The sequence below is a fragment of the Fundulus heteroclitus genome, chromosome 9 (genome assembly GCF_011125445.2).
Source record: "Fundulus heteroclitus isolate FHET01 chromosome 9, MU-UCD_Fhet_4.1, whole genome shotgun sequence".
Classification (NCBI taxonomy): domain Eukaryota; kingdom Metazoa; phylum Chordata; class Actinopteri; order Cyprinodontiformes; family Fundulidae; genus Fundulus; species Fundulus heteroclitus.
Window position 1 is genome coordinate 26,199,780 of NC_046369.1, and position 14,438 is coordinate 26,214,217.

General features: G+C 43.9%; 1 protein-coding gene across 1 annotated transcript; it reads left to right on the forward strand.

Annotated features, from left to right (window-relative positions):
* The first annotated feature begins 815 nt into the window (after positions 1-815).
* Positions 816-12,811, forward strand: map2k2a (mitogen-activated protein kinase kinase 2a). Its single transcript, XM_012880918.3, has 11 exons — positions 816-1,783; positions 2,074-2,284; positions 4,309-4,455; positions 5,551-5,628; positions 6,518-6,569; positions 8,644-8,768; positions 9,349-9,562; positions 9,678-9,742; positions 9,844-9,905; positions 10,877-10,922; positions 11,030-12,811. Exons 1-11 carry the CDS (start codon positions 1,695-1,697, stop codon positions 11,138-11,140), a joined length of 1,200 nt encoding a protein of 399 aa, XP_012736372.1. The 5' UTR covers positions 816-1,694; the 3' UTR covers positions 11,141-12,811.
* The last annotated feature ends 1,627 nt before the right edge of the window (positions 12,812-14,438 follow it).

The window sequence follows — 14,438 nt, forward strand, 5'->3', positions numbered from 1 at the left end:
TGTTTTGTAAAATATAAAAACTATTTTAAAAAAAATAATTTAAATTATTGACAAGTCATTTCTTGTTTGAAACTCAAACCTTGAACAAACATGTTGCCCTTTAGATAAAGAAGGTTGGATCAGATATTACCTGATATAACCTTATATGACAGCAGTTGCATATATCTGCTGCACATATATGCAACTGCAATATTCAGCATATATATATATATATATATATATATATATATATATATATATATATATAAACTTTATCGACTCATGGTCCAATAAATAAAATAAATAAATAGATACGAATAAAGACACAATACAAGTACCATTATCAACTAAATAGGAGCTTTAAGAAGACAGGAATACCAGTGTCTCCAGTAAGGGACAAGATAATATCATTGCCAGATGCATTTAACCTACAGATAAACTTATACATTAACTTTCGCAAAACAGCTTGTAGGGTATTGACTCTTGCTGTGACAAACATCTCACTCGCACTAATCCATCTTGGCCGTTTCAAAAGTACCCGCAAAGCATCATTATAGGCCACCTGCAGCCTTTGTAAGTTGTTTTTTCTATATGTAGACCACAGGTGAGCAGTGTACAGAGAGGTACAATATGCATTAAATAGTTCCACTTTGACTGCATCAGTACATGCACCGAATTTACGAGCTATATATATATATATATATATATATATATATATATATATATATATATATATATATATATATATATATAGCGAGACAGAGTGGTGTTACTAAGAGATGAACGTTCAGTTAAAGGAGTCGGCATTCCGAGTCGGCTCGTTCGCGAACCGGCACGCCCACCGCATTTAAAACGCTCCAGAAAGCGAAGAGGCGCAAGCGAACTTGGCTTGCACCTAATTTAAACGGCGAACTGCGGGCGTTGTCAAAAAAAAAAAAAAGCCGCATATGCCCCTCCACGTCCGCCTCGAGGTTTTCTCGCGTGCTCTCTGAACTTGCAGGCTCTTCTTCGCGCTATATCTATGCGGGACTCTCCCAGTGGGTGTCACATCCACACGGAGGTCTGAGACTCACTGCAGGCAACCCACTGCTGCTGCTTCCTGTATCGAAGCACCAGCGGTCAGGGCGCACAGGAGCTGTTCGCGTCAAGACTCCCGCACTCCGAGCGCCTAAACACCGAGGGGGGGATACCGCCAGGAGAGGCCGGGGGGGTGTCTGGATCCTGCTGAGGCTCGGAGGGGAGGACTGCTGCTCTTTTCGGCTCCAGAGACGCAGAGCACGATTCTCACCGGAGCTGGCGCTAGCTAGTAGCGGCTAGGCGGCTAATGGCTAGTAGCAGCAGGTAGATAGCGAACAAGAAGCCGGGTAAAAAAACAAAAAAAGAACAACCCAACCCTTTGTAAACCCGTACATGAGCCCGAAAAGCGTCCGACATTCAGAGGACACGTCGGCATGACGCGGTTTACCGGAGCAGCGAACTGACAGGCTCCGAAAAGTGCAGCGACTCTGCTAACCTGTGCTAGCCTGAGCTAGCATAGCCGCTCGGAGCGGATCCTGTTGCTCTTTTTTTCTTTTTCTGGTAGATTTTTTTTTTTTTTTTTTTGATTAGATCGGCATCTTCCCGCCAACTTGCACCGTAGTTTTTGTTTCTGTTTGCTTTTTCTGTTTTTTTTTTGTTGTTCACTGAGAACGTCGTTTAGTTGCGTCGATATCGAAATGGCTCCCAAAAGAAGACCCGTTCCCCTGAACATTACGCCCATCGGGGAGGGACAGGCCACCTCCAACACCATCGATGCTGCCTCGGAGTGAGTACCGTTATGCTAAGGCCAGGTGATCAGTGATGGTGAACGATTGTCTTCTGTCCCGCTGATGTGTGCTCAGTCTTAAAATGCTCCTCAACCCGCATATGTCTTAACAATGTGACTAAATTGTGACATTATGTGCTGATTTCTGTTGTGAGTGTCCAGAGGTCCAGTTCTGAGCTGCAGGGCTGCTGCACCTGTCCCACACTGTACCTTTAGTAAATAAAATAAATCCAAAGTTACACAAGCTGTTGCACTTCCTGGATCTTATCTTGGCGTGTCGTCCCCCGTAGAGCCAACCTGGAGGCCTTGCAGAAGAAGCTGGGGGAGCTGGACCTGGACGAGCAGCAGAGGAAACGCCTGGAGAACTTCCTCACCCAGAAAGCCCAGGTCGGCGAGCTGAAGGACGAGGACTTTGACCCCATATGCGAGCTGGGGGCCGGAAACGGAGGGGTGGTCAACAAGGTCCGGCACAAACCATCGGGCTTGGTCATGGCCAGGAAGGTGAGGGTTCAGAGAGGCGCTGTGATGGCGGCGCAGTCCGTCTGCTTCAGGTGGAGCCTGACGGACAGAAAGGCGTCCATCAAGTGTTTTATTTTAGGGCTGTACCGTTTGGCCATGAATCATAATTATGATACGTTTCAACCGTAATTGTGATTTTTAATTTGGATTTTTCTCTGCACTAACCACAAGCAGCAGAAGGTGAAGATGTTTGTAAACAAGGACTGTTTAAAACAAGAGATTGAACTGTTTTATTAACCAGAATATACTTATTCTGGAGAATAGCTTGTTGAGTTGGACATTAATCCTTGTTGAACATAAAGTGCAACCAGTACTTAATGCTGTGGTTCGATTCCTGAAAGTTCCTGGTAAAAAGACAGAATTGATTGTATAAAAACTCTAAAAAAATAAAATTTAGATTAATCTCTTTGCTTCCATGTGGAGGCAAACCCGCTTTAAACATATTACCGACGCCTAAAGTCGCACCATTCGAAATAAACGATCAGACATGTTTGTTAAGAGTTAATTTGAATTAATTCAACACATCAGTAACAGCTGTTTAGAATACCATCATTTCTAATTTTACAGATCTTTTGTGGTTTGGGAGTTCAGGCACAGATTGTTTTAGTTAATAGTTTTATGTGAACATTTTTTTTACCTCAGCTGCCAGGAGCCCCCCTAACTACAAGTTTTAAGAATTGGCACATGTTGATGTGCGTTTTGGTAAAGAGTTTAGTTTTAGCAGTTTAAGTTTTGATTGGCTTTGATCAGCTCTGCACTAGAAATCAAAATCGGCCTGTTTCCCTGGACCCGCTCAGGTCAGTAACTGGCGCATCAAATACTAGAAAATATAAAGAATTTTCTTTTTCCCTGTATTCATGAAATGCAGTAAAAACTAAGCTTGCATCAGCTTACTTTAATAAAGCTTTGATGCTTAAATAGGGAGAATCAGATTCTCAGTGTTGGAGTCAGAACCGCTGCTACTAACGCAGAATCCGGAGCCTGTTTCATCTACGATGCGTCGATAAAACGGGTTTGACCATGTCTGCTCAGAGGAAACCAGAAATCTGTCGGCTGAATTTGGAGCATCTCTAATCGCTCTTTGAATGAAACTCCCCGTTGATCTGTGAACAACCTGCTGCATAAACGCTAAGAGATGGTGTGAGTAAATGATTTGGAAGTTAAGCAAAATGTCGGGATCCTCGCGTTCTTTGGCTGAATCTATAGGAGACCAGGATAGCTGAAATAGTTTAGGCCCGGGTTGCAATTCTTCATTTAAATAATATTAATTTCAGAACAGGTCTCTAAATCCCAGATTTTCCATGCCAGGTCTTCGGTTACGTTAAGTTTTGCTTTGTGTGAGTCTGTCTATTCATTCACATTCAAATTACCCAGAAACAACGTTGGCCTTTCTATTTTGGTAGTTTCTTTAGGTAATTAAAATTAAAACAAGCTACCAGCTCTGTCACTGAATAGTTTATAGTTGCACAAATTGATCATCAATAATCCTTGTAATAATTCAAGGAGTACAGGTTGGTAGTATAAAAGTAGAGATGCTAAAACAGCAGCTTAAGATGGTAAAGCTGAATTTGGCTTGCTTATGTTATTGAATAAAAGGGTTTAGGTAAGTAAGCTAATAAGCTGAATTCAGTATTTTTTTTTGTAACGCATGGAGGTCTTGCGTTTTTAGATCATAATGATTTTAAAGTCTTGAATTGAACTTAGCAGAAACCCTCTAGGCCGTCGTCCAGATGCTGTGGCAGAAACTCAAGCGTGCTCCAGCTTGTAGGCCGTTTTAACATGTTGCTCTCATTTCTGAGAAAAGGTTTAAAGCAACTCAGTAACGCAGCTGTTTTTTTTTTTTCTTTTTATTTAACCCATTTTTTGATTTCACTGAGTCATTGCGGGTGTATGAGGAGCGATCCGTCTCTCCTCGGGTCGCTAGCTCGACGCGGCCTCCGTTTCTCCAAGGCTGTGAATGATTCCTGCTTGAGCGGCCGCTGACGCTTTTTTTTCCCTTCCCTCAGTTGATTCACCTGGAGATCAAGCCCGCCATCAGGAACCAGATCATCCGCGAGCTGCAGGTGCTGCACGAGTGCAACTCTCCCTACATCGTGGGCTTCTACGGGGCTTTTTACAGCGACGGAGAGATCAGCATCTGCATGGAGCACATGGTGAGAGACGCTCGCCTCGCTCGGCGTCGCCTAACGAGCGAAGTGACGCGTGTGAAGGCGTTTCCTGGGTTTGGTCACTTTGCGTTATTGACCTTCGTCACTTCATGCAAGACCGGCGGCGAGAAATCCAGAGTCAGAGCTTCCTTTTTTAAAGTCAACTTTCAGTTTCGATTGGAGCTGGAAGTTGGTGCTCACACTTTGTAATGAGATCACATCAGCGCTCAGAGCGCTTCAGTCGCACCTCAGGAAATCGTTCAGATGCTTACTTCCCGTGGTCGGCGACGGCGTGAACTGCCGTTACTCAACGCGGGCCTCTGACACTGTATTACTCTCACTTTTATGCATTCAGATTGACTACGCGGACGGAGCATCGGCCTATATAGGACGCTGCTACGGTGTGATATGAATCATCAGACGTGCAAATAGCTCTTGCAACTTTGACTACGATTTAAATTTCTGTTCATTTTCAATAATGAGCTGGAGTTTTACAAAAAAAACTCCACTCCAGACACCTTTAAATTAAACCATTACAGGTTTCTATTGGTCTTGATACGACGTGCATATTAATTTTTGTGTGTGTATTTAACCAGACAGTTTAATCCTACTCCTGTCGAGTCAAGTTATGAATTTTAGAAAGTTTAGAAACCTACTTATTCTGAGAAAAGCATACCTCGTCTACGGAGACGATGAAACTCCCCCGCAGCTCTGCAGGGGAAACCAGCCTCATGAAGAAGGAAGCTGTCCACTCATTTCATTGTCTCTGCAATCTGATCATTTTACCTTGCCAGTGTAACATTAAATCCAAACATGAGGCTTTTCTATTAAACCAATTCATGTTCAGATCTTTGTGGAATTACAAAGTTTACAGAGCAGACTCGATCCATGTAGAAGTTTCCGTACGCGTCGCACATGTTACCAAGTGGGAACTAATGGATTAGTCCTAAAATATGAATGCTCGTTTAGACGTAGCCCGTGTTAAATCGGTTCAGTCTGCTGTTTAATGGGAAACAGGCCTGTGCTTTGGAAGTAAAACTGAGCTATAGAAAAGTAAAATTTGGTTCTTTTTGTCTAAATCTGGATGTGTTGTCTCAACAGGATGGTGGATCGTTGGACCAGGTCCTTAAGGAAGCCAGAAGAATCCCTGAAGAAATCCTGGGAAAAGTTAGCATAGCTGTATGTAAAGTATTTGAATTTTATAAACCTATGAGGTGTTTTTACCTTTTCCATCAGTGTGTTTCTTTTACCAAATTAAACTTTACTGAACATTATCTACCATTTGGCATTAGCAATAAATTGGAAAGCTGGTAGTTTGTTGATTAAACCACTACAGGAGCTTAGGTGTGTTTTTTTTTCTAAAATGCTGGAATAACTGACCAAGTCATCCAGTAATGCGTCACTAACCCGTGTTCGGACCGGTCCAGCGTTCTGACCGTGCTCAGCGTCGTTCAGAGGCGTAACGGTGGACTAATAATCCCCAAAGGAATGTTGTTTGTTTTCATGAGCGCCATCTATACCGCCGGTGGTCGACCAGTTTAGCATCAAAGAGCCTAAACAACATCCTGCAGGGACGCGTGGGATCAAACCCGCCGCTGCTCCTGTGCCCCTCCACCTCTTTCTATCGTCTTTTTTTTTTTTTTTTTCTTAAAGATCCGACCACCCTGGAAACGTGGGTTCAGCCTTTGAAACTGATGGAAATCAGCACAAACGGATGACACTAGAAAATATGGGATTATCTCCAAAGCAGAATATCCCAAAATAATATAAAAACTGTTTTTTTTGTTTTTTTTTTCATATATTTCATATTAATTTTTTTTTTTTTTTTTGGATCAGTTGTTGACATTATAATGGCGCGATGCATTTTCTGCTGACACACCTTTATGGTGCAAACATGAAACGGTATCAGGAGGTTAGTTTCCTCATGGACTATTTGATCTAAACCCTGAGCAGATCCCTGGGAACAACAGATCAGGACATCCTTACTGTGTGTGTGTGTGTGTGTGTGTGTGTGTGTCGTTGTTATGCAAATGTATGTTTTTAACGGCGATTACTGTCTCATTTACAGGTGTTAAGAGGATTAGCTTATCTGCGAGAGAAGCATCAGATCATGCACAGAGGTAAACACACCCCACTGTCAGTAATTGGCTTTGCCCTCAAAACGATGTCTGCAACATTGTGAGAGCAGAATGGTGCGGTTGGACGCTGACACAGAGTTGGTTTTAATGACCAAATCTTATACTCACAAGAATCGGCTACGTTTTGGATTGCTTAAAGCGTTTAACCAGCATGCACTGCTGCCCAGGCCTGCGGTCCTCCTGGGTTTGGTTACATGTTGCCTTCCAGGCAGCAGGGTCAGCTGTAACCTGTTGAAGTCTTAACAGCCTATCAGAATACCTTTCAAGGCTTTTCTCTTCACTTGTCATTACAAACGTCAGAGAGAGCTGGTCTGCGGCAACTAGAAGATTTTGCAGTAAATTAATATATTAATATACCGCCATATATATGCAAAAAAGTTACAGATTTTATCAGAAACGCAGAAAACAAAAGCATCATTATTCAGTTTCGTTATTGCTATGAAAGACGTGGTTTCTGCAGACCCTTAAATCGTTGTAGTTTTAAGCCTTAAAATCTTAATTGGGCTCTGATTTATTTATTTTTTATCGCGTATCTGAACGTTTTTCGCTTCTTCCATTCCTTTTTTCTCCTTTTTGTTTGGAGGCGTGACCTGGTGACGTTGGATCCTTTCATGGTTTCCAGTCTTGGCCGAGCAGTTCAGGAGTCAGCAGTCAGGTCACTACTGATTGGTTCTCGCCATCCGTCAGTACGACACAGATATTTTAGAGCAACACGGGAAAGAACCGAGGACTTAGGAGCGTTACCTGGTGGTGTGTGCGTTTGAGGCCGCGGTGCCATCCGTCCAGCCGTCGGCGGCTAAAGACGACTTCCGGGTTTGACGACCACAGCTTCTTCTCTGCCGTTCTGATGCAAACATGTTGGTCCGTTTTGTTGGAAGCGCTCTTATGTTAATGGTTTGCAGACTGGAGGGTACGGTCTTGTTTTAATGGAGGCGCTTCAATATGAGCGGCTGGCACATTGTCTGTGTACACAGCAGCTTGTCTGGTTCCCGTCTTCTTCCAGCTCGTTTAGCTGCAGCGGCAAAAGTGTTTATGCATTCCTGAGCAGCTTGTGATCGATTTTTTTAGGTTTTACCGTGTTAAAGGAGTGCTAAAAATTCATTCTTTTCTTCTTCTTTATTTTTTTTTCTTTTTAAATTACACCAGTGAGACATCTTGGTTGTCCAGTTGCGCGTTTCTGCCGTCCTCCGTCTTCAGGGTCGGTGGTACTCCAGGATGGAGTTGTCTGCGAGCTCAGGCGGTAATTACAGCCTCTCGGATGTGATTAGAGAGCAGCCGCGCCCTGTTGACCCTCCCTGCCTGTCTCCGTCCATCCTTCTGCTGCTCTTTCATGCCACCTCTTTCTCCCTGGCATGTGCCGTACCCTCCGCTAAAAGGCAGATTGCAGGGCGCAGCCTCTGCATCATTACTTTGGAGGGCGAGTTCCTGCGCAGGGTTGGATGTCCGAGGGACCGGGCCGGCCTCCTCCCAAATGTTTCTGTCGTTTTCACTGGCTTGTCACAATAAAACCAACAAGTTTAATGCATTTTATTGATGTTGTGTGATAGACAAAGTGTTGTGTATTCGTAAATTGGAAGGAAAAGTGCATATCCGGTTCTTAAATGTCATCCCCAGCCTGGGTGAAAACGTTTTAGATCCACTCTCTGTTGCCGTTACAGCCGTAAAAACTTTGGGGAATCTCTGTCCCGGCTAACCGCATCCAGCAAGTGAGCTTTTTGTCCAGTCTCTTTTGCAACATCACTGAATGTCAGACTGAACGGAGAGCATCTGAGCAGCAGTTTTAATCAGTATTTCTGTCTCTGAGGCATCCTAATCGCTCTGTGTCGTCGTCCTGCTACGTTTTGTGATTCACTTTATCAAAACTCTTGTAAAGGGAAAAGCTTTAAATTGTTGCAATAATCCTTGTTTAAGTGGCTTTTTTTTTTTTGTGGGTGGGGGTGTAATGCAGCCCTAGTGGTGGTACACGGTTCTGTGGCGTGTCGGTTTAAGGTGCGGGCGGGACTCAGAAAATGTAACGTGCGTGTGTTTGTTTGCTCGTCCGTCCCTTCTGCCACAGACGTGAAGCCCTCCAACATCCTGGTCAACTCCCGCGGGGAGATCAAGCTGTGCGACTTTGGCGTGAGCGGCCAGCTCATAGATTCCATGGCCAACTCCTTTGTTGGAACGCGCTCCTACATGTCGGTGAGTCAGCTCCGCACGCCTGCGCCCCCCCCCACCCCTTTTTTTCCTCTGGCCCTATCCCCACTTTCCCTCTCCGTTCCTCTCACACGGCTCGTGTTCAGCCAGGCCCGCCCTCCGCCTTCCCCTCACTCCCCCTTGCCAAGAGAGAGAGAGAGAGAAGGGGGGGGGGGGGGCTGTGCCCAGGAAAGAGCTCTTTGGCAACAAACAAGTGCGTGCACTTTCTTGTCCCTCGCCCCCCTCAGTCTGATACCTGGGGGTAAGCGCCCTGGTGGGCCGTATTTTCCTACAGAGCGTTGCTGATGTACAGGTCGCTGCCCTCTGTCACTTTCTACAGGCACCTGGTCTTGGACACGCGTCCAACTCAAACATTGTAAAGCTGTTTTTTTTGTTTTTTTTTTCCCTTCCTGCCAAACCCTCTCGCTCTTTGTCTTCTTTTCCAAACCACTCCCCACCCCTTCTTAGCCTCTCCATCCCCTCAGCCTCTCCTCCACTTCCTGCCCCTCGCCCCAACCCTCCCTGCATTCCCCTGGCACCTCGTCTCTACCTGGCCTCTCTGACGTAGTTGTGCCTCTCTCAACAGCCGGAGAGACTGCAGGGCACCCACTACTCTGTTCAGTCTGACGTGTGGAGCATGGGCCTGTCCTTGGTGGAGCTGGCCATCGGCCGCTACCCCATCCCCCCGCCAGACGCCAGGGAGCTGGAGGCCATCTTTGGCCGCGCCATCATGGACGGGGCAGAGGGGGAGCCTCACAGCAACATGGCCAGGCCGAGACCACCGGGCAGGCCTGTGAGCGGTACGAAATCTTTTTGTTAAGAGTTCATATTATTTAGAAGATTTCATACAACGCTCAGGTGATGTGAGGGTTTAAAGATTTTTAACACTTACTGTCTCTTGCGACCCTTCCGCAGGACATGGGATGGACAGCAGACCTGCCATGGCTATCTTTGAGCTGCTGGACTACATTGTGAATGAGGTCTGAAAAATCCCACATCAGTTTTAACTCCCTACTTTTTCTTTTCTTTTTTCAAGCTGTCCTTTTTTTAATGATTTTCTTTTTTTTTGCTGCCTCCACAGCCACCGCCTAAACTCCCACACGGTGTCTTCACCAGCGACTTCCAGGACTTTGTGACGAAATGGTGAGCACTAGAAAAGGAGCAGCACGTCTTATTTGGACAGCGGCTCGTTTTTAGTCGGTTTTTGCACTCAGTTGCTGAAAATGTTGCGGTCCATAGGTCGTCTTGGACATGTAATGCCTTGCCAAAGGGTTCAGGGCCCATAACGTATTCATATTTTGTCACGTTACACCCAGAAATCTCATTGTGTTTTAAGTGACAAAGTGATTCTCAGCAGATCTGAGGATTGATCTGGGATCATGGACCTGGTCTTGCCTCAGATTGTAAAGGGGATTTCTATCTGAAATTTGACGGGGGGGTGTTCAACACCAACATGCATTGACCTAAACCTTCCCACTGTGCCTCTGGAGTGTTTGGTCTAGCTCTGCTGGAAGGTGGACAGCAGAGTCTTGAGTCCTTCGGGGTTTCTAAAAGCTTTTCTTTGAAGATGGCCGTGTATTTAACTCCATCCGTCTCCTCATCATTTTTATCCAGACCCCCTGACGCTGTTGACTAAAGAAAAGCATCTGCAGTATGATGCAGACTCCAACCACAGCTGGTTGTTCACCAACCACAGCATTTTGTTTGTAGGCAAAATGTTGCAATTTACCTGACTGGTATTTACATATTTGCTCGTCTCCCTACACAGTTTGTGGCGAACTGCAAACAGAACATGGTTTCTTGTGTTTTCTTTCCAACAATGGGTTTCTACTTGCCGCTGTTGCATCAAGGCCACACGTATGAATGATTAATCGTTGTCGTGTGAGCAGATTCTTCCACCTGAGCTGTAGAGATCTGCAGCTCTTTCAGTGAACATGGATTTCCTAGACGCTTAGTTCGTCCCTCTTCATAATTATGTCCAGGTTTTTGTTCCACCATTTAAACGAAATGCTTTTAAATGTATTTCGCAGGGCGCTGTAAGTAGCAGCAAAATATGGAAAGGTATAATTGTCAACATTTTGGTGTCTTTGTCTTTTTTTTTTTTTAATCTGCAGCTTGATCAAAAACCCGGCTGAGAGGGCGGACCTAAAGATGCTGATGGTGCGTACACAACCTCTGTTGGCGTGTTGACTGGACCTCTGGTTCCTTTTGTTCCCCTGCGTTGACGGTAAACGTTGCAAACAGAAGTTTCTCTCTTTTGTTTTCAGAGTCACACGTTTATCAAGCGATCGGAAGTGGAGGAAGTGGACTTTGCCGGCTGGTTGTGCAAAACCATGAACCTCCACCAGCCTAGTACTCCGACTCGCATCACTGAGTGATCAAGCTGCCCCTCCACCGCCCTAGAAACAAACAAACAAACAAAAAAACAACAACCTCTTTCTCTGCTCCGACTCATTTCTGGGGTCTTTCTGCAAATGCATTCATGTACACAATCCTTCACACATGCTGGCACTTCTTTTCTTTTTTTTCTTTTTTTTTCTCTTGCTCTTGGGTAAAACATTTGTAGCTTCCCTTTTTTGTTATGTTAACAGCAGTTGAGCCTGTTGAGTCATTATTGTACTGTAAGACCACAGCTTCACCATGACAGTGTCGAGAGCAGCCTCCATTCGCATCTCCACGCCGCTGCAGAGGATGTAAAGCACTGAAGGGCTGCCGTAGAGTCATCAGAAGCCGCAGTGGCAAACTTATTTTGTATTGTTGAACATTCTGTATTAATCTTTTCTATGGTGGCTTGTGGGGATGTATTTTTATTAACCTGCTGTAAGAGGAGGAGGAATGTCGGGCGGAAAAGCGGAAAGGAAATGTAACGCGCAATCTTTTTGCAGGCTTTATGGTTGTTTAATGATGGGGGGGCTCAATTATTGTTGAATATTAAAAATAATAATAATAATTCCCCCTTTTATTCCTGAGCGGTTTCTGATCTTGCAATCACCCCCAGTGTATAATGATCAATAAGAGCACATTGCAAGCAAAACGGGCACGCGTGGGAGTGTTTTTTCACTTTTTGGCATGTAAACAATCTCTCAAAAGATCCTTTTTGTGAACAGTGTCCCAAACCAAAGAGGGTACTCAAGACTTAGTGCTTCAATGGCTGGTTATTTAAATTCTTGAGCAGTATATTGGTGTAATTAGGTTTCTTTGTTTTGTTTTTTTGTTTTTTTTTCGGTGTCCATTTCTTGTATGTCTCACATAGAGTTGGGTGTCTCCTCTGGAAGCCTGATATTTGCCAGGATGTCTTCCTTGACATTAAGAAAATGCTGATAAGGGCATTTTCTCGAGTTGATATAGCATGGTTTAGCTTTCTAATGGCTGTGTGTGTACTTCTCAAGATCATGATGGGGATGAGCTGATGGTTCTTAATCGAGCCTCAGTTTCTGCTATGCCAGTACAAGTTCTCAATCGCATTGGATGATCTTTTCTTTTTAACCTTTGCATTATTCTTTACTTTCTCCCCAACGTGGTTTTTTTTTCTTTCTTTCTTACGTTTCCACTGTACTGCTACAAAATTGCGCTCCACAAGTCTCAGCTTGGAGCTCGTGGAAAAGACTTGGGTTAAAAATGCTGTCAAAATGCATTTTTCTTGCAACTTTTGTTCAAAAACAAAACAGCCTCTCGCAGCGTGTCGCCAGACGGGTCCGACTGGAGATTTTAACCCGGGTCAGTTCTGGTCAGATGGTGGTGTTGCCTGCTAGGCCGCTGTCTTGCTAGAGCTCTTGTATTCTCTCTCTCTCTCTCTCTCCTTATGGCTGCCCTTTCTACGCCTCCCCTCCAAAATGTGCATTCTTTAAAAGTCAATGGATGCATTGTCACTTGTATGTGTACAAAGCTATAAACAAAAATTACATGAGTACTATTTTGCAGTCTTAATCTACAAATTTTTTGATTTTATGTAAATGACAAGAAGAGTCATTTTATTATAATATAAAAAATGTGTTGGAAATGGTTATAATGTATGGAAAATATTGAAATAAAAGTTATTTGTGAATGTACAAAATGCGGCTGTGCTCTCTTTAGTAGAACTGAATACTGCAGCGTGTTTTTGCTGATCATGAGGGCTGTCTGCATCAGTTTAGAGGTTCCAGCCACTCGGATGGTGGGATTTACAGAATGGATCCAGCGTGTCAGGGTCAAGATAAAGTAGCTTTTTTGACATGGAACATTTATTTTTGGAAAAAGGAAACCTGTTCAAATAATTAAGGGCATTGAAGATTAATAACTAAAATGAGTATTTAAGTGTACTTGTTAAAACTATACAGAACGACTCAAATGTGATTTAAAACAGAAACCCTCAACTGGCTCTGGCAAAAGACAAATTTGTGCTGCAGCTCATTTAAAAAAAATGGCCTCAACAAAAACTGGTTTCCATCTACTTAACATCGATAACGCCGACGTGTTTCTGCGAGGGATCCTTGACAATAGGACTCATTTGTGCCTCAGCTTATTCATCATGCCGCCATCTGTCACTCAAATATTTTTCTGAAATTTGTCCTTTTTCTTTGCGACTTTATATTTCTAAATGCTCAGACATCCTTAAACTGTTTAAACTCTGGTCCACCCTATTTGATGTATGCAAGTTTGCAAACGCCAGGTTGTCAAAGGACTTCAATTCTTTAAGAACTTTATATCATAAAAAAACTGAAAGACTGACACATAGAAAAATGCAAACTTGCATACGTCATTTTGATTCTCTACTGATCTCCTTGTTCTATAAAACTATTTTGTTAATGCACCATTTGAGTTTTAAGGCTTCAGTTTATATTAAATGAATGAATAGGAATGCCTTCTAGTGATCCATAAAGCTGGCAAAACTTTACACTTTACTGCCAAAAGTATTTGCTCATTCATCCAAATAATCTAAATCAGGTGTCTCAATCACTTCCACGTAACGTTGCCTGCAAGTTGAAGTCTCGCGGTGTTCGTGCGTTCACAAACACACATCCAGTGAATAAATAGAGATCAGTGCATGTCCCTCCTTTCCCCAAACGTTTTGATGGGAGCTGACCCAGATTGATAATGTGCAGAACAGAGAGCGCTATACATTTATTTCCAAGTTACACAGGTTAACTTCCATGGTCACAACTGTGTAAAGCACCAGACATGCAGACTGTTTCTACAAACATTTGTGAAAGAATGGGTTGCTCTCAGGGGCTCAGTGAATTGCAGGGTGGTTTTGTGATAGGATGCCAACTTTGCAACAAGCACAGTTGTGAAACTTCCTCGCTCCTAAATATTCCCCAGTCAGCAGTGAGTGGTATAACAAAGTGGAAGCGACTGGGAAAGACAGGAACTGAGCAGTGCTAGGCCACGTAAAGTGACGGGGCAGGGAATGCTGAGGCACAGAGACCAACACCCAAATGTGGGAGTCAACCTCTGCAGACCTCCAAACTTAATGTAGCCTTCATATTAGTTTAAAAACAAACTGATCTGAAGACAGCTTGATGGAAGGAGTTTCCATGGAGGTGGCGCCTTCCTCTTCCAACATGGCTGAGCACCAGTGCACAAAGCAAGGTCCATAAAGACATGGATGAGAGAGTTTGGTGTGGATGACCTTGACTGGCCTGCTCAGAGTCCTGACTTCAACCCAGTAGAACACATTTGGGATGAATTAGAGCGGAG

Bases quoted from the DNA above. Each gene is read 5' to 3' on its own strand.
- map2k2a (XM_012880918.3), top strand. From the start codon at position 1,695: ATGGCTCCCAAAAGAAGACCCGTTCCCCTGAACATTACGCCCATCGGG. The intron at 6,570-8,643 runs GTAAACACACCC...CTTCTGCCACAG, and splicing joins GCATCAGATCATGCACAGAG to ACGTGAAGCCCTCCAACATC. The intron at 9,906-10,876 runs GTGAGCACTAGA...TTTAATCTGCAG, and splicing joins CAGGACTTTGTGACGAAATG to CTTGATCAAAAACCCGGCTG.